General features: G+C 35.9%; 1 protein-coding gene across 1 annotated transcript in view; it reads right to left on the minus strand.

Annotated features, from left to right (window-relative positions):
- WDR72 (WD repeat domain 72) overlaps positions 1 to 21,239 on the minus strand; it is a 94,994-nt gene that overhangs the window by 65,577 nt on the left and 8,178 nt on the right. The window contains exons 4-13 of the mRNA XM_015873028.3: positions 20,796 to 20,874; positions 18,159 to 18,330; positions 17,531 to 17,607; positions 16,045 to 16,164; positions 14,302 to 14,447; positions 13,838 to 13,934; positions 12,159 to 12,300; positions 11,467 to 11,709; positions 10,681 to 10,901; positions 9,549 to 9,744 (exon numbers count right to left, since the gene is read on the minus strand). Coding sequence (XP_015728514.2) covers positions 9,549 to 9,744; positions 10,681 to 10,901; positions 11,467 to 11,709; positions 12,159 to 12,300; positions 13,838 to 13,934; positions 14,302 to 14,447; positions 16,045 to 16,164; positions 17,531 to 17,607; positions 18,159 to 18,330; positions 20,796 to 20,874 — 1,493 coding nt within the window. The remainder of the gene's footprint in view (positions 1 to 9,548; positions 9,745 to 10,680; positions 10,902 to 11,466; positions 11,710 to 12,158; positions 12,301 to 13,837; positions 13,935 to 14,301; positions 14,448 to 16,044; positions 16,165 to 17,530; positions 17,608 to 18,158; positions 18,331 to 20,795; positions 20,875 to 21,239) is intronic.

Consider the following 21,239-nt stretch of genomic DNA (forward strand, 5'->3'; position numbering starts at 1 on the left):
CTAGATTAAAAGCCCCAAGTACAAATACAAGGATATTTAAGGATATACAAGGATGTTTAAGGATAGCTTCCTCACTTCTGTGGATATGAGGAATCTGATTCATTTAAGCATCTAATCCATATTATAAATAGATTTAAGTCCTATTTCTCTAACTGGAAGAATTTGTCTCTACTCTTCTCCAGATGCTTTCCTCGGTTTTACTTCTCATTCTTACCACATTTTCCTTATACATCGCAGAGAATGAATCAGGAAAAATGTAGCATATGCTGAATGGCAGCTCTTTATCTTAGGCTTCTTTTATTACAGCCAAGGAAGAAGAAAAAAATCATTGGGCCTAAAACTAATTAACTTCTGACAGGTGATTTAATTCTATTTCCTTCTTGCTGTATTTTTCCACACTTCATATGATTTCCTAAGTTAGTGCAAGGGAATTAAATGCTATTAAAGCAGCCATGGGGCAGGAGGCTGACATTACTAAATAGAGTAAGATTGTTTAATTTTGTTTGAAGACAGTGGAACATCTCTTCCATGGTCCCTGGACTGTTCATGGGTCAGTCAGGTAGAATGAAAGCCACACAGATTTGCTCTGATTCCCTCTCCTAAGGTTACACTCCCAATTAGACTTTTCTTTCTTCCTCTTTACATGTTGTACAGTGGGCTTCCAAGAACATAATGAGGTTCAACAAGGCCAAGTGCAAGGTGTTGCACATAGATCAGGGCAATACTAGATATGTGAACAGACTGGGAGAAGAGTCCACTGAGAGCAGCACTGTGGGGAACGACTTCATGATCCTGTCAGAGGTAAAACAACATGAGGAAGCAGCGTGCACGTGTGGTCTGAAAGGCCAACAGTATCCTGGGCTGTGGCAAAGGAAGGATGGCATAGGGGAAGGAAGGAGACTATTCCCCTGTGCTATACCCTCATGAGGCCTCATCTGGAGCATTGTGTCCAGGTCTGGGGTCTTCAAAACAAAAAGGATGTGGAGCTTCTGGAACAGATCTGAAGAGCCAAAGAGAGGATCAGAGAGTTGAGGCACCTCTCTTGTGAAGAAAGGTAGAGAGAGCTGGGTTTCTTCAGCTTACCCTTGGGAGACCTCACTGCAGCTTTCCAGTAGCTGAGGAGAACTCAAATAGGAGGACTGGTTTTCTACATAGTCTAGTAGCAATAGGACAAGAGGAAACAGCTTTCTACTATAAGTGGAGACATAAAACATCACATGTTGGGTAGAAATTCTTTACTCAGAGGTGATGGACCCTGGCAGAGGCTGTCCAGTGGGCTGTGGATGCCCCTATCCTCAGAAGCATTCAGAGCCAGGTTGGATAGGATCCTGGGCAGCCTGATCAGTGGGTTATAACCCTGCCTGTGGCAAGGCAATTGCAATGAAAAGATCTATAATGTTTCTTCTAACCTAAGCCATTCTCACGCTCCATGATACCTTCTCACTCCAACCCCACACCTAAATAAGGCCTTACTGGCAGGATACCCCACCTATTTTTCATAACACTCTAGAGACAAAACTTCAGTCTGAATACCTGAAGACTGCAGAACATTTAACAATACACAATTGAAACAGTTATTCATGACACAAGCAATGACATAAGTAATGTCTCCTATTTATTTACATGGAAACTACAAAAGATATAAAGACACAATAATACCATTTGACAGAGCACATTTTCAGTCACAAAACATTTTTTCAGCAGTCACCACTGTTATCTGTGCATTCTGATAGTGATACTTGCATAGAGCCAGCATACCATGCTCACAACAATGTGTATGGCCATCCAGAACATTGTTTGATTTTTATATCACTATCACCACCCATCACCTCACTGTGCTCACATCCACTGGTTGGACTCCAGAAATGTTCAGCAAACACTGACGAATGTCAGTGGTTGCCATCTTCCATATGGAGGATTTCAGTTAAGCTCCTTTGCTTCACCTGCACTTCTGTATCAGGCACCATTCTGTCAGACTGCCTCTCTGCTGCCATCTGTCACATGGCAGCAGAATGTAACAGCATACCAGTGCACAGGTTCAACATCTACTGCCATACCACCAAAATTTGCCTCTGATGTTGTAGGCCATCATAATAAAATAGGAGGCATTACTTTTGGAGTAGCCCTAATATTTTAAATGAGCTCTTATGTACCATGTATTTCCTATGGGAATTAGGAATGAAACTGTAATTACCCGTCTCCTATAAATAAATAAGCTAAAAACATGGGAAGGATATAAAGTATTAAATACCTACTATATCCTGAAATGTTTTTCCTCTTAAGTTTGAATTCTTTGTAGCCTCAAGTAATACAACATGAATTTCCCTTTTCACTGCTACTAAAAAAAAACACACCACGTAACATTGAAGTTCTAACAGCAACACCTGCTAAAAAATATTGGACTGGGATTGAGGGATCTCATACCACATGTTTGTGTGTATAAAACTTCTTTATCAGAAATTATTTCTCTGAAGCTCACCCATCTCTGTTAACTGTAGCATCACCTCAGATATTTATGTGCCTAAGTCTTTATACTCTGGGCAGGAGAAAGCAATGTGACTGATTCTTTGTCCCCTACAATTCAATTGAGTGCCATAGATTACTCTGTAATAATGCACAGAGAGAAAAAAATAATAATAAAATAGAAAAGATAAGGTTTGATTTCTTTTAATATCTCATTTTATTTGACTGCCTCAGGATTTGCAGCCAGTGACAGAGATTGTTACAGAAGCAAATATAAACTGAAAGGAAAGCACCATTTCTAAGATATTTTAAGTCAGACCCACCTATGAGCACTTCAAAAAACACACACGAAAAACCCCACCAGTTGCAAAGCTCCCAACACTATAACATTTAAGAATTTCAGGAGCAAAACAGACATAAGTATACACAAAATGAGGGAAGGATTATGCAATCTATACTAGACATGCATGAGTACACATGCTTGAAAGTATTAATGTATTTGGAAATAATACAGTTATTCATTTTATATTATTTTGGCCTCTCTAAGCATGCAAGCAAATTCCAGCAATGTTCAGAACACAAGATTACCAAACCCACCATAAAAATAGTTCTCTCTTAAGTGTAGAGAGCTTGGCTTTTTCTGCTATCTGCTTCAAGAAGTCACACATCTTCCTATGTTTTCTATATTGTTTTTGTCTTTGCAACTCACTAAATACTGAAGACTTGTTATAACATCCCTGTGAAATACAATAAATGTTTAATTTTAAGGTAGAGATTGTGAGAAATAAATCCTCAGTAAATAAAAAAAAAATCAGGGGCCTGATATTAAATTTAATAACAAATGTAAAATCTGGTTTTGGAGCTTCAAATATGCAAAACAGGCTTTGCTAGCTGCTGGTGAACCTGAATATATCACACCATACACAGTCAAAGGAATACAGTGGCTAAGTGGTTTATTCTACGAACAGTTGTTAGATAAGTGTTCTCCTGTTCTGAAGGAAAAGGAAGTTAAAGAACAAGGTGGTAGGAAAGAGTATAAGCGATGCAAGTCCCAAACTTGAATTTTAAACACAAAGAAACCTAAACATTTTGTATTGGGAAGTATAAAATAACAATGGATGAATAAGAAAAGATAGTGCTTTCTCCTTAGAAGCATCACTACTGCTGTGACTCCATAATACACACAAAATGTAGGAAAAGTCTCTCTCAGGCTGTGACCATGGCAACCAAGTCTCCTGAACAGACAAGAGTGGAGTATTTCATCCTCCTGGGCAGCTTTGGACCACCAGATGTGACTAGAGACTATCACAACATCTTATTCTTCTCCTGGACCAAGTACTACAAATTGGGTCTCTGGGTGTTAGTGCTATCTGTGTACTTCTGTGGATTCTGCTCTTACTGAATAATGCATTTTTACTGAGGAGGTCATGCATATTGTGCTGCCTCAAGACGAGGCTTTCACTGGCATCACATGACCTGTCATATCATCAGGCTCCAGTGCTTTCTGTTTGCTGTCACAGCCAAAGTATTGAAAAGACATCCTCAATATTGCAGTGCTGCTGTGACCTAGTAACTCAACTGAGTCTTACAGCATAAGTAATCTGTGTGAATGAAAAATGGTTTTAGAATTGATTTTATTCAAAAACAACACGTGGTCAGGAACAAATCTTTTTTCTTTTTTTTTCTTTTTTTTATATTTACTAGTAGCCAAAACAAATAAAAACCAGCTCACTTCAGAACAAGCATCACTGGTCAAGTATTAGCTTTTTCTCATTGCTTTATTTTCTGTCCAGACACTCCTTTCAATCCTTTATCATCTTAAATACTTCCAACCACATATTTTCTGTTCTAATAGAATTAGAAAAACAAATAAAAATAAAAATCAGAAAAACAGCATAAAAACATACACAGATTGCTTCTAAATTAATACCTATTTATTTCCATGGACCTAGAGCAGATGCAAAGAGCATAACACTGCTTGATAAGAGCACATTCTCAGCTACAAAGCACCTTTTACTTATTTATACTTTTTAAAGTCACCACTATTAGCTATGCTTTTTTGCCAACTAAGAACAAGAACCTGCATGCTGCACTCAAAAATCTACCTGGCTTTCAGAACATGGCTTGCCTTTCACATTGCTGCTGTCACTGTTGACATGCACCACCCCCTGCCTCGCTGTGTGGACAGCATTGCTTGGTCTCCATCAACAGTCAGCAAGACTCAACGAATGTCAATGTGTGAATTCCTCCATGCAGAAGAAATGGCAGTCTCACATCTTTGCCTTGGAAATGCTTATGAAGCAGATGTCATTTTGTTAAACTGTCCCTCTGCTGCCATCTATTGCACAGCAACGAAAGGTAACAGCCTAGTGTTGGAAAGGTTCAACCTCTACTGCCATCCCACCAAAATCCACCTCTGACACTGTGGGTCAGGATAATAGCAAGGCATCACTTTCAGGGTAGCCTTCATAGTTGGGATGGATTAAATGAAATCCAGCCTCCTCAAATCCGTTTATTAATAAAAGGTTATTTTTCTTTAACTTCAGCACTGAGTATTCTGAAGGATCACATAGAAAATAGAGGAAAACAGACTTAGCAGACAATGCTGTGATTTCTTGCGTTTAGATTTATGTCACACAGCCCAACCTCTGAACATCTTTGCCATTTTCAGACCTGCATTAGCAAACTTTTCAGAATGTCTTTTAATCAAAGATAGCAATTGAGAACCATGCAAAGAAAGCCTCTGAAATATTACATATATAACAGGCTTACATAATAGGCAAACAAAGAACAGTTGTTCAAAGTAGCCAGTTATTGTCTCAAGTATTCTGCTGCAGAAAAAACACTGATAGAAGGCCCATTAGAATTGCTCAGGTTAGAAAAGAACTTAAAGATTTTCAAGTCCAACCACGACCTAACCATAATACCCCTAACTCTATAAGCCTGTCAGTCCTCAATGAACTCCTAATAATGTAAGACAGCACTTAATATTTGAGCCACAGTTTGATAAGGGCTATTCTTTTTAGCTTCAAAGCGACTGACGAAATTCTGTGCCATACAACAGTTTTACGTCATTATTGGGAATATCAAATGATTTTTGTTCTAATATCAGAAAAAGTAAAATAAGTAGTTTTGTATAAGCAGACTTTGAGCGTAATCACAGATTTACATCTGACAAGGCAAATGCTTACTAATGCTACCGTTATTTTGCTAGCTTAATATTATATCCTTGTTAAACAAAAAAGACTTGATAGACTTTTCCATCAATTAACACCTATTTTAGAACTTGGCCATTTATCACTTTTGAAGATCAGTGTTTCATTGTCAGTTATATGAAGTCCATTGCCCTGCCCACATGAACTGCAGAGATCAATCTGGTGACCTCTTCCTAACAAAACTATTTTACAGTTACTTTATCTTATTTTCACAAATGTAAGCAACTTTTTGACCACAAGCACAAGGCCTAGAGGCAAAAATACTTTAGCCAGGAGAAAGTAATTGAGTAAACAGATTTCTAAGTTAATGTTTATAGGCTGCTTTTTGCACCATGCAGTGTTGTTTTTTTTTTTCTTGTACACACAGCGCTTCACAAAAACATTGCCAGATGTAGTTAGCAAGGAATCTAAAAGTGAATTCTGTATCATCAGTCAGGATCTTCAAGCTAAGCAGAGGGCATTGGAGGAAAAAAAGAAAGAAACATAGTTGTGACTGCTATGATCTTGACATATGTAAATTTAATCATGATCAGAAAATAGTCAAGCATTACTTTATGAATTGTATTTCCCAACAGTGATAATTTCAAGCAGCTGCAGTAAAATCATCATTGCCATTAGCAAAAACACACTTACTCCATAACTATTTATAATATCAGAACCAAATTTCTGATTTAAATATATTATTCTATTTCAAACTCACAATAGACACATAGTTAAACAATAAAATAAAGCAAGACTTGCAAGGCAGAATAAAATACAGTAAATGACTTGAAGTTACATAATGCAAGACTGATGAATAAAATCACATTAAACTTAAAACTTAACCTACCTCTGGTAAATGAGGATTGCTTTGCTACCTCAAAACAAAGATCCCTCTTTAAAGTCTACCTACTATTTCCTTGCCCTCAGCATGTATTAGACAGAGACGTGGCTCCATTGGCAGGTTTCCACACTATTTTTTAAACCAAGAAAGAAAACACTGATCCTGTTGTTACATCTTATACCGATTACATTTTTAAAAAGATCTCAAATATATCAACTGCTCAGAAAAACATAAGAGCAATATAGATTACAGCTAATTTCCTTATTGAAGTGGACTTCAAGTGGTGGCTACTGGAAGAAATATTCTACACTTTAATTAGAACAAAATTTGTTATTGATTTTCATATTCATCTTCTAGCACACAAGTTTGGAACATACCCTGTGCACATGCTATATTAATATTCCATATGTATTATTAGATCGATATTTATTGTCATGGAAAATATTCTACTTTAATGGGAACTTACCATATCCATATATTAAAATGTAGGCAAAATACGTTTGTCTACACAAATACTAGCTCATAGCATCTATTTCATTTTCCATATCACTAACCATGTGCACGTTCAGCAACAACATTTAAACTTACAATAATTCCACTTTATTCAGTAAATCAAAGTACTTAGGATGTGATTCAGTTCTTCTTATTAGGGTCCTGTAATAGTAGCAGCAAGCAATTTGCTTTCCTTTCACTCCCCCTTCTTTGTTCTCCTCTTGTAGTCAACAGAGAAAAGATAAGCCCTTTTACTTACTCCTACTTCCTCCTGTACACTACAGACACAGCCTAAACTAGTAGCTGCTAGTTACTAGCTTATATTTATAAGCATAAATGAATGTCCCTAGTTCAGAGGAATTCCACTTGAAGTTAACTATACTCTTGTCATTTAATGCATTTCAGCATATGCCATTCTGAAATGGCTATTTTGAATAATATAGGCAACCCATCATGCTTAGAGATAGAATAAAATCTTTGACAGGCTAACCAAGAGATGGGTACAGGCTGCACACAGAAATGCTGGGTTAGATTTTAATCTCTATTACTGTTTTTCCCATCTCATAGAAGAAACAAAAGACATATAAGGTGCTTTTTAGCAAGTGTTAACTTCAGAATTAACTTTGAAAGAAGTGTCAGCCACTCTCATTGTAATTTGGAAGATAAACTCTAACATGTAATTTTCATTTGCTTAAGGATTTTTCCTCATAGGACAGTTCTGAAGCTAAAATGGTATAGCTGAACAATCATCATAGGTACTAAAAGCCCCTGAACTTTTGTGAAGTCATTTGTCTAATTCAACATAGTTACTGCTGACTCCACAGCAGGGTAAATACTGAAATATTCATAGAGATTCCTTATTTCACATCCCCAAATTATAAGCAGACTGGCTGTTTTCCCAGTTATCCATTATCTCTAGTACAATAACAGTGCTCAGAATTCTTTTTAAACTGCAAACAGTGATGTATGGGCTGACACAAAAATTGGGTCCACTACTGACTTCCATTTTGAGGCAAAGCCTCAGTCACAAAACCAGCTGCACAGTCAGAAGAGAAAAATAAACAAACCACCTTTTGACAATAGAAACTACTAAAATTGTCCAATGTTCAAATCCATGATGGAATTTGAGCACAGAGCAACTGCTGAGATTATTCTCCAACTTTCTGGGAACTCACAGGTAAGCAAATCCACAAGTCATACATATATGTCTGTCTGTTCAAATACTGACAGATGAAAACTGTAGCAAAAGGCTTTGCTTCTGCTGAGTTCCATTTGATACATCGTTCTCATACATCTAAACAATGCTCTATCTGCCTGAGTGACACTGAAGTATCTACACGGCTTTTGATCTAGGTCAGGCCAATTTCAAGGATCAATGCTACGACCTCTCATGTTCTCCTCTAATAAAGATTTAATTTACATTAAAGCAAGTACAGTATATCCTGGTGGACTTAGATGGCATTTTCTAAGCTACCAGTGCAGAAGTGGAATATAAAAGATAAACCTGATACAGGCTAATTGCAGCAAATAACTGCATCCCTTGTGCTCCAGACATTCCTTAAATGTAACAACTGCAGCCCTCATTCTAGCCTTATACCAGTGGCAACAAGATACAGAAACAGTAATTAAAAGTATTTTTAATCATTTTGACCCTTTTAGAATATGTAATATATGTGAGCATCCATTTTACTTTCAAATGAGCATAATTTTCATGGCTAAAGGGGAGATAGTTCAATGCATACTGTTTTTTGCATTTGTGGTACCATTACAATCGTATGCTATTAAATCCCACTGATTTACAAACAATTCACTGCACTTTTGACTGATATTATCTAATTGCACTGGAATAAAATTGCAACTGAGGTATAATCATCTCTCTTCCAGCACCTTAACTTCTTGGGCCACTTTAGTCATTGTACGATGATAGAAAGGTGCTACAGAATAAATGATGCAAAACAAGTTAAAATGAAAGCAATTATAAGAATAGATTTATAAGAAAACAGTAAAAGTTGCCAAACTCCACCACAGTTTCAAATGCATCTAAATCTTCAGTGAAATTTATATGACCTTTTGGGACATCTCAGACTTGAGTTTTTATATGTTTTATAAGGTTTTCTCTATGAAATGGCTATTCACATGATTTTGAGAAGTGCTCTGTTTAGTTGTGTATTAAACAAGGAAAACATTCTAAATCCCATTTTCCCCCATCTAAATTACCTACTGTTTTCAACATCAATTTTAGAAGAGGCAAAGAATGTAGATGGAACAGTTAGAGGCTGGTAGCATCTTCAAACACCACCATCTCTATAAAAATGTTTGTATTTATTAAGGAGCTCAATTCACTGCAATTCCAGCTAATCATTCAGTTATCAGAATCTGACTTAAAATTTCTATGCAGTTCAGGGTACATCACTAATATAATAGCTTATGTATAGCTTGTTTTATAGAAATTTAACCTTCCTAATTAGCCTAAGATATTCATTTTTCTTCTTTGGTCACCTGTAGGTTACAGACAAACATAATTTAAAGAAAGCAAACAAATAACCTGATATTACCTGTTTCAATTTCCCAAACATAAACTGAATCATCTTCACACCCAACAATTAGCAGATTTTCAATGGGGTCAAATTTTATCTTCTTCACAGGAAACAGATGCTTTCTGGCATGTAAGAGACAAACTTTCTTCTGAAGGTGTAGAACTGCTACTGAGTGATCACTGCACAAGCAGCACACTACACTATGATATTGCAACTGCAAAACAGATTAAGAATTTTGTTATGAATATTGCAACAAAATCGCCACTATATCATTGTCATAAGGCTGGAACATGTTATTTAGTAATTTATTACCTAGAACATTGTAACATTGGAAAATGCTTTATTTCAGACTACATCTCCAAGTCGTTTTTAGCAGGCAAGCTGTAAAACACATCTCCAGATCCTTTTCTGATTTTTCAAATTTAAGAATAGTTTAGACACCAGTACTTGGCCAGACAAAGCAGTGAAAGTTGAACACTGGAACATCTGTACTAACATGCAGAAGAATATCTTTACATTAAGGGTGACAGAACACTGAAACAGGCTGCCCAGAGAGGTTGTAAAGTCTCCTTGTATGGAGATATTCTAGACTTGTCTGGATGTCCAGCTGTGCACCCTACTGTAAGGTACCTGCCTTAGCAGGGGGTTTGGACTCAATAATTTCTTGAGGTCCCTTCTAACCCCTGTGATTCTGTCATTCTTGTAGTCATTTTTGGTGATATGAATAAATTCACCTGATGGAAAATATCAGCCCCATAAACAAATTAGATTATCATCCAAGCAGGTAAAATACAGTTTATCTAGATTCCAGAAAAACTGCACAAGAGCTTTACAAGTGTTAAGACGTTGAACTAGCCCTTTATGAAGTATTTAAATATATCATTACTAAAGATTTGTCAGATTCAAATATAATTTTACAATCGTGATATGAAAAAGGATGAGTACCGTTAAGAACTACAATTAAATACATCACACTTTTAGCATTTTTCTATACCACTGAAATTGTAAGTTAACAAAATCAACACCCCAATGCTAAAAGCAACTTTCAAACAAAACAATTAAGTGATTAACTACTGTAAATCGAAGATTAAAGTGCCACAGGGCAGACATGCTTGTATTTGAGGTACTCTTTATTATATTTTTTACTTACTTTGCAGTTTTCTGGAGATCTCAATAGTTCTGTCACTGGACCAGATTGCAGAATAAATTGATGCAAGACTTTTCCAGTAAATATATCCCAACAGATCACTGTAGAATCCTGGCTCCCTGATAACAGCCAGCTGGGATCAAACCTTACTGAATTACCATGTGGATAAAGTAAACATGTAACTCTGCTACTATGCCCATTCAAAACTTTATGAGGTAGATTACCTGAAACAACACAGTAAGTTATTTCTCTTATTTAAAAATAGAGGTTCCACATTCAATAAAACATTTGATAAAACATCAAAAGATTCAGAAGACTAATTACAACTAAATTTTAATTCTAAGAGTTTTAAGCAAGGTGTCTTCTTACATGAGATCAAACAATTTTGGACAGATACTCTCTAAAAGGGAGAACCAAAGATGTACATTCTGACCTTCACTCAGCAGAAAGTATATCTTTTTTTTTTTCCATTTTTGAAGTGAAATTATCTTTGAGAGGGAAAATGACAAAGTTGACTGCTGCCTCTATGATATCCCACAACTCTAACTCTAGTTGACCTCCAATCCCCACATCCTTCATAGGACTAGCAGCATAAAGTACTCTGGTAGTGATTTGATAAGTTACCTACAGGGAAGCTGGAAAGACTATCATAATCTATTTTCCTCATTCAGACCCCGAGCCTCACCTCCACTTTCATGGAATGCTTACAGGGATGACTGAAGGGAATGTTAGAAGCATGAAGTCTTCCGTGCATCATTGAGAAAGTTAAGCAAAATTGTTAAAACTTACCTTTCAAAGACACATTTTCTAGAAGTCTTGCTCTTGCAGTTTCCAGACCTGGAGTTATGACAATCTCCCCATTTTCACATCCACACACGAGCTTATCTAGACTGGGTATGTACATGGAGGAAGTCACAACTGCATTTTCAATTCCATCTTTAGACTCGCAAAGATGATCTATAATGCCCTCTGCCATTGAATGGGCTTTATTAAAATTATCCTGGAGAGTCCATGTTGTTGAAGCTGGAATTTCTAGAGCGTGGGGAGAAAAAGGCAGGAACATTATTTGTTCAAATTCATAAGAAAACCAAAACATATTTTTCATCTTACAATCACTTTTAAACTTCCTGGACTTTCAGGTTGAAGTTAGCAGCTGCCAATCCAACAAGTTACATCATCTCACTGAAATCCTTTATTTTAAATATACCCATCTACGAACAGCCATAAGCAGGATCAACTAAGCAAATTTTTATTCAACGAAATTATGATCAGATTAAAAGGAAACAGAATTTTCATTCAACAACATGAAAAAGTGTTAATTACTGAACACTCTTTATTTGTTGGTGTTGCTCTTGACTACAGGGAGTCACCACACAGCAGATGGATAAACAGCAATTTTTACTATTGAATATTTTCCACAAATTTGCATGATTTACAGGCATAGCTAAAGAGATTGCACTGAGAACACAGAATTACCAAACCTTTTGGTGAACCATCAAATGTTGATTCAGGAACATCAGGAACGTGCCACAGAGTGATTCTTCCTGAAGCTTCACCAGAAAAAAGGATCTTATAGAAAGGCTCCTTTCTTTCATTCATAAAGCCCATGACAAAAGGGAAACTCTGCCAAAAATAACTGTAAGTCAACCTTCTGATGTGGAAGAGGTTATAAAATAATGCAATAATTAATTTCAAATTCCAAGTTTGAGATCAGAAGCCATAGAAATATAAAAAACAGAATGTTACACTCTTCTTCCAGAAAATAAGAAAATAGGAAACTCCAGGTGTATTTCCTGTAAGGCATTTTAGCATAGAGCAGAAGCATACTTTGGAAACTGGTGCTGCTTTTTTGTTTTGGGGTCATTCTGGAGTACCACATCAGGATTCCTTCTGGGTGAAATTAAACTGAAAGATGCGCATAGGAGCACAGATGCTGCATTTCAGATACAAAGGTGCGTAACAAAGAGATTTGCCAAAAACAGACCAGAAAAATAATGCGTGCTCAGTAGCATGGATTGAACGCTCATCAGCACAGTTTTCCTCGAAGCAGAAGCATTAGTTAATAGTGTCAATGCAGCCAGACTGTATGCTCCATGAGGACTTTTTAATAGCATCCCCATAAGCAGAATATGTTTTATTTACAACATTGAAGTTTGGGAGTAAATTTCACAATAAGTGACTCTACCATCATGTAACTCAGATTACCATCTAAAGAGAGATGAAAACAGATTGTCACCCAGGTAGCTGAGTTCTGTAAAACAAATCCACTATAAAAATTATTCAGGTGCTAAAGTAAACATTTGAGTAAAAATATTAGAAAAGGGCAGCAGATGTGATTAAAAATGCATATATTTGGGGGAAAGAATAAAATATGAGCTTCCTGCTGTAACACCCTAACATTAGCTAAACTGTGTGTCTTGGCTATTTCTTTCCCCTCACAATATCTGACCTTTTGGCATCCTTGAGCAGTTATCCCATCTGATTTTAGATACAGTTTCTAAGAGTCTCTGGTTGTCAACAAAAACAAAAGCTCACTGGAAAAAGCCCAGATATTTGACAGTGTTTCTGGCCAGGAACAAATGAAAAATTGGTCTCTATTGCAGATCTTCATTAACTGCTTAAAAACCTGTTTAAATACATTTACTGAAAGCACTGTCAGTTTGCCCACACTTTAAGAGTTAGCTGTGTGATATGACTATGAAGGTTTGATATAAGAGCATTCTGCATAAAATGCCACCGACTCAAAACCCTACAAGTCAGGATAGGCATATGCTGCAACACGCATACATTTCTTAATATAACAAGAATGAAATAACTTGTTTTGTTTTGTTTTTTAAAGGAGATGTGAAAGTAAAAGGTTCTAAAGCTACTTTAGACTGCTTTTAACTTAAAGAAAACCTCTGCTCTTTTATTAAAAATCGGGAAATGCCAGGGGCTGAAAATACAGGATTTCTGTGAAAAAAATAAATAAGCCAGAATTAAAGACAATAAATAACCCCAACTTTACAAGTAAACACATTGAATATGAAGAAATGCCTTTCTTGCTGTTTAAAGACAAAAGGCCACACTTGTAGCACTTAAATCTTCGTTGATATTTCAGAAATAACAAACATATAATGAAACACCTTTTGAATCTCACTGTAAACTTTCATGAATTTACCTTATTTTCTTTCACATCAGTAAAGCAGAGTAAATGAGGATAAACAGTTTCTTTCAGCACCTTCCCATCTGCAGGATATATGCTTTTGGAAAGTCCACTGCATAATTCAGAAAGAAAAGATTTAGAAAGTCTTTTTTTTCCCCCCTTTTCTCTGTTTTTAAAGAAAGGAGAACAGCAACATCTAAGATCCGCAAGTTAAATTAAAAGTTACCAAGCAATTACAAGCGACTTTGTGAAATCACAGCGCCAGCTGCCCAAGTTCTACATGGCTAATCTTATTCCTGTCTCCCCTGCTGTGGCAAACAAAGACTGAGGGCTGTCAAATTCAGGGTAAATCTTTGAGTGCCAAAGTGTTTTTGTTCTGGTTTTTGATCACTTGCAACACGCAGAGATTTTCCATAATAAACCTCCCAAAGTTCATCCTGTACCTGAACTTTTTGTGTGAATTTCCCATCTGAGCCCACCTGTTTAGCAGCTGGTAGATGTAACTGTAACCATCTTCTGTCCAGATGATAAGCCTGTAAGCTGCTAGTACTTCCCCACCAGCAAAGCACTGACCACTCTTACAGAACTCAGTACACAGCAAGGAGAAATCACAATAATCGTAGACCTGAGTCCCAAAAAAGAGTGAAATACAAACAATATTGACACAATCGTATTAATTCAAGCTAGTTTTAGGCAAAGGATCAATGAAAAGAACATTATCTTGACTCTCTTAAGCCAAAGCAATATTTATAACATTAAACCTGCATAACATGAGAATCAAACCATATACCACAAAGATAAACTGGAAAGAAAAAAGAAAAAAAAAAAAAAAAAAAAGATAATAATTAACATTAAGGGCTTCTGCTACATTAAAGGATTTCAGATAGGATTTAGTTTGTTTTGCTTTGTGTTTTCATTATTATCTTTTACTGAACTGTTCTTATAAAGAAGCAATGCATTTAGCACATAACAATGATACTGAAGATTGACACATGCTGTTAATGCTTCTGGTTTTATTCTTTATGTATTCTTTAATAATCTGCTGATGTAATCACAGCACATTTTTAGCAGAACAGATTTGACTTTGTTTGAGGAACAACAGATTTTTCTTTTTCACAAATTAATTGAAAGTGAAGAACATTTACTTTGGAGAATTCTTGTAGCATTTCTGCTTCTGGAGACTAGAAAGAAAGAAGTAGCTTGTTACCTTTGCATCCCCATCTTAAACAAAAGCCTGGCAACCCAAGATACGGTCTTTGTGTTCCTTAGTAGTCTTGGAAAGAGTTTTCTTAATCACATTCTACAACTTACTCCAACAACATGAGGAAAAATTTCAGAATGAGAATTATTGTGAATTACCCAATTGGAGCACAGGACTTTAGATAATTCGCTCACTATTTTCATAACCATAGAAGTGAGTTGAGACACTGAGGATACATGTACATGCGAGTCTCTCCCACAGCACATGCTATATAACATCTTTAAGCAGTGATTTCATCATCTTTCCTTTTAGAGGACTATATAGATTTAGGGTTATATATTTATTAAAACAGAAGTTCAAAATAAGCCGCTTGCATATTCTGCTGCTTGAATCAGCAGTATAGTTAAGTACACAAACATACAAGATACTACAGGACACATGCATTTTGTGAAAAGCACAGAAATTTATAAACAGGATAGTACACCATTTTTTCATGCAAAACTTGACAATTCCGTACAAGAAAATTATCAGTGCTTTTATACAGACTTTTTTCTCTCCCCCCCAAAATAGCACAAGAGGAAACTCAAGGATACCCTACACAAAAGCATTAGACAAAGCTTACTCAGCTCTATGAACTCCAGCCTTCCAGACATGCCTGAATTGGACATCAATACTAATAGTCCAAAATCACCTTCAGATAAATCTCACAATTACAGTTTGTTTTTTAATGTAGCATGGAGCAATGCTTCTAATGTAGCATTGGTTAATGCTCTAAAACTGGGGGATACTTAAAAATAATCCCCTTCCTACCAAACCAATTTAATGTCAAACTTTTAAAGCAGGAATACTTAAAATGAAAACCTCAGTAACACGGTTAAGATGACTGAGGAGAAGACAGCACACACCTGACAATTAGCAAGCACTAATTTTAAAAGAAGAGGAATTTACATGATAGAATTGATCACATCAGCTTCGCAAAGTTCTTAACAAAATCAAACAAATATAATGCTCAGTAACATACCTGCCAGCATATGGAAGACACAACCAGAAGGAGCCTTTCTGTGTAAGTGCAAAACCGTATTGCTCGGCAGTTTATACAGTCCAGAGACTTTGATTCCTTTTCACACACATTTTGCCTCTCCTTTGAGCAGAGAAGGAAAGAAAGCCATGTGATTTATTCCAGATAGCCCAACCTTTACTTTTAGAATAGAAACTATTGAAAAATCATTTTGTTTAGTGTAAAGCAACATATATTTCCTAATTAAAAGCAAGAGTGGAAGACAGAGTTCACAAGTACTGTATAAATAAATTACATCCTGAATGGCTGATATCTTCATCTATGATTATACTGGAGTTACTTTACCTTTACAATTAAATGAATGAAAAATTACATTTTCTGCTTTGATAGATACTGCCAGTATCATAACTTCCCTCAAAAGCGTTATGCTGGTTATGGAATCATTGCACATTAAGAGGGCAAACCATTCTTTCATTCCACCTCATATTAATATCAATTCAATCCAACAATATTTATTACTGTTCTCTATGCATCTGCAGTAACTTCATTTTTACTATCTCTGCTCTCCTCTCTTCAAAAACAAAGTCCCAGACAGTAACATAAAGATGTAGCAGAAGCACACATGGTTTGATGCTATGTGTTGATCAGTTTTTACAGTCTCCAGAATTTCTACAGAATAATAGTGGCATTTTTTTCATCTAGTAATATTAGAAGGAAGCCCCAAAACATTGCAGAACAGTCAAAAACACATCACGTGAACACTTATACAGTATCAAACATGACAGACTGTCCTGAGGGGCCTGATCCTATCAATTAACAAGTTGTGCAGTGGCATGCTCTGCAGTTTGTCAAGTAAGGCAGTAATGTATTATGGACGCTTCAAAGAAGATTGATGACTTTTTGCCATTTCAGATGAAATTCCTAGTACTTAGCTATAATACTCTACTCTCTTTGTGACTGATACCAGTCCTCAGAGTTTGACTAGAACCCAGAACACCATATTCCACTTCTAGCACCTGTGCAAGTCAAATGACTGCTACTGAGAATACCGACAAATTTCAACAGAATCAAGCAGTCTGAAGCTGGACAAATTGAGCCCTTGACACAGCAAGAGTGTTTTCTAACTGATGACAGTATAATGAAAAATATTTATGTATAATCTGTAGAATCATTTTGAGAAAAATAACAAGGATGAAGCGAGAATACAAAGGGTGAATTTTTAAGAGTCTAAGGAAAGATATGAACACTACAATGTCAAGGCAAGAACTGGACAATATCATTACCAGTTTTAAATAGCTACAGGAGGGTGAGTTTTCAGAATTTTGAAGAAACTTAATAGGACTCCAGAGTCTTCAAAGACAGTCAAATTAATCAATCTGGATTAATGCATATTCATATGATTCTCATTCATATTCTGCTTCAGTGTATCTTCACTTGATGTCATTCTTACACTTGTCTTATTGTTGCAATTGTCATTTCACAAACTGACCTGTATGCTAGTCAAAGATGAAGATAGGTCCCATGCTTTAAGAACTCCAGTTACAGACACAGCAACCAATGAGTCTTCTGTGAAAAAATAACAGCGAGACAATCACTTTGAAACAAGGGTCCAAACAGTCCCTAACAACAAGAAAAACCTTGGCATAGATAGTGGTGCTCTATATAGCACTTAATCTGATGGATTCTACAGGGCAAAGTTTAAATGAATTATGAACCTTGATAATGTTGGGATTCTGTGAATCAACCCATTCATACTTAGAAATACAAAACAAGCAAGCAAACAGTGAATGATTTTGTCCAACCAGGTACATTTCAAGCAAAGATAAAACAGCAGTTCTCTGTCCATAATTTCCCTGGTAATACCAAATTAATTTGTACTTCTCTCCAAACAACAAGCTGTTGTAGAGGTCATTTGTTTTTCTCTTTATGAAACTAAGAAATAAACATGACAACATCAGGTGTATTATAGACAACTTAAGTACTAATAATAATGGAACAATGTCTTATGCATAAGTGCTCTGTAAAGCACGATTAAGTATTTGAAATCTAATAAGAGCACAATGTACAGAAATATTTCATTAAATTAATTGGTCGATACGAATATCTATACTGTATACCTTGAATTCTTGCGGAGTGAACAATACACATACAATTTATCCAGTCAGAAGACTGAGAAGACAAAGTGTGCAGAACACCCAAAGTCTTAGCATCAATAATAAGAACATCTTGATATTCTCCAAAACAAAGAAGCCAGCCTTCACCCGTCATTCGGAAAGAGCAATGGTAATACTGTGCAATGTGGAGAAAAGAGAATTAGCATAAAAAGCTCTGGAAATGTGTGTGCGTACCATTCACATTAAGCATATCACAGTCAGAAATATATTCAACACTCTGAATTACACACATGAAACAGTAAACAATTTTGGTAAAATTGAAGTGCTTCACATAAACATATAACAAATTAATATACATTTAAATTCTAGAAAAAGGGACTGAAAACATTACCTGCCCTGCCTGGGCAGGATTTTAGAAAGGTCCAGGGATGTTAATTTCCATTCTAAATTGCTAAAAAGTTTGGTAGCAATTTCTGAGAGCTCACCTCCTCTAAACATCTGATAAAACTACACTTATCGAGAAGGACAAAGACTGGGGGTAATTTAGGTAAAAATGAAGAGGATTTATATTGAATTCCCAATTATTTTCCAGCATGAATTTCTACTCCACAATATATTTTTAGTATGATGCTCATTGCTCTCCTGTTCAAGAAATCCATTATTAAATAAATAAATAAATAAAATTTAAAAAAAAAAAAAAGGAAGAAACACATAGCAAAGGGCTTGATAACAGACAACAGGGATGCAGGTGTTTTCAAGGTGTTTCAAGTATATTTTTTCTGTACCTCCAGTTTGGGTTAGATAGGTCTCAAAGCGTCAGTTAACTAACTCAAGCCTGATAACAAAAGATTCATAAATAGCTGGGAATAGGACGAGCACTGTTACAGAAATGAACAATCAGATGGAGAAATGCTTAGAAATAGGATGAATTTGTAACTGTTACTCAAATATATGAGGTTATTCCTCAGTCAGTTCACTGAGATCCCACTTTTGTTAAGATCCCAGAAATGGTCAGGAGTTGACATTGGTGTTAAGTTCCACTGCAAATCAGAAGTATTTTTTTGCACTGCTCGACATCTGCCATTAGTAGCATAACTACCGATGCTGAACAAAAGGAACGTACTAAGCCAGATAACGTCAACTAAAACGTTTTAAAATGATGAAGCTAAAACAATACGCACTACGACTCCCAAACAAAACTCCATATGAAGCTGAAGTTCTGTCATACAGGAAAAAGAGGAAAAAAAGCATAACAACAAAAAACCATAGCCAAGTAAAACCAAAGAACACAAAACAATTACAAGTACTCGAAGACTGTGTTTTAAAAATTGCTTCTTGTCCTAGCTGCAGTATTTGCATTCTTAGGAAATTTTCTTCTTAGGTGCTCACATTGTCCTTTAGCCATCTTAGCACATCAGAATTATAGACCCAAAAATCATTATCTAGTCACAACGGCACTACTTTTAATAGAGAAGTAACACTATTCTGAAAATATTTGCATCTCCTACTTGAAGAGCTAAGCTTCTGCCACTTATCTTCAGAGAAGCACACAAAGCACCAGATAATCATCCAGGCTGCATCTGTCTGCTTCTCTGAAGAACTTCTCCAAAACTATTAAAATCTAATAAAGCAATACACAACACCAATGGTACCATGCTTCAAATACATAATTAAGCATTAATATTATGTGTAATTAAACACTAAAAGCATATATGTTTTCCATCATGTATACATTAGTACTAACTAGAAAAATGGCTTACACCGCTTTTGTACATGTTCATGTACAAGTGAATGGACTGATAAGAAGCTACTCATCTACAGTTTCTACTTTATAATTTGGCCGTAGTTTAAGAGTCACGTGAGAACTCAGTGAAGTCTCAGATTCCCATCACTGGGAGGATTAATTCCACTGTAGTCTTCTTCACCGGAGAAAAATATCTTTTTAATTAACCTATGAGCTCTGAGCTCTTTTACTACTATTTCACAAATAGAAGCATCTCTGAATCAAATCCATGCATGTTAGGCTCTAAATCACATATTTTAAACATGCTCACATTCCAATATCTACGTATTTGATGTACCTTATCCAGTTAAGGCAGAGACTTCAAATGATTTGAAGATTTAAAGCAGTTTGGCCAGTGAGACAAAGCACACCACTAATCTGTCCCCTCATTTCTGCAATGAATGAAAGTGCTTTTTGGTAGTGGAGCAGACTAGTCTCGGAAGTCAGTCATTAAGGCACTCTGTTTGCCTAGATTGCTTGCACTTCAGAAATAGATCACCCAGAAGTCAGCATTAAAACTTGAAGCTTCCATGCTATTTTAACAAAGGACAAGAGTAAAGATTGCAAGACAGTTTTACTTCACACCACATCTTTAAATTACAGAAATAAGATTGCATTCTAAATACTTTAAATGAGAATCAGTTTGATTTGAGTAAGGAATACTGAGTCATAGTTATTTTCTCAGAAGGAATCTAAAAGGAAAAATAGCATACAACTCATATTGTAACAATTTCCTATTTATTATGTTTAGAACTGTATTTAAAACTACCTATTTATTAAAAAATAAATCAAGTTAGTAGAGAAAAAACTCCTCTTATAATGAAAGGGGATATTTCATGAAAAGTTTTTGTACTTACATAGATTGCTGTATGCCTATAAGGAAGCTTTGTGTTCTCAATGCACAGTCCACTAGTGACATTCCAAACACACATCTCCCTGCCAAAGATAACTTCATATTATTCTCTGTCATTTCCACTCAGTTGGATGGAATAATTTTGTGCCACCAAGTTTTTCTTTAGTGCTATACTTAAGTGCAGTCTGGTCATTTATGTGGCTTTTTGTTACAGATTACTGGGTATGAAAACGTTGCAGTCATTAGCAGGGCATGACATACAGTATCTGTTGCTTTTTGTTTTGGTAATTACACCCTGCTACCTCGCAGCAAATCTGACTTTAAGGCCAACTCTAGTCTACAACAAATTGTAGGTATACTGCCATTATAGCTCGTCAGAGCGTCACTATAACTATCATTCGTTGGAACGACATCCTCCTGAAAATGATTCATTTCACTGAACTTAAAC

This window comes from Coturnix japonica, chromosome 14 (genome assembly GCF_054131305.1).
Source record: "Coturnix japonica strain WE chromosome 14, WE-NBRP24, whole genome shotgun sequence".
NCBI lineage: Eukaryota > Metazoa > Chordata > Aves > Galliformes > Phasianidae > Coturnix > Coturnix japonica.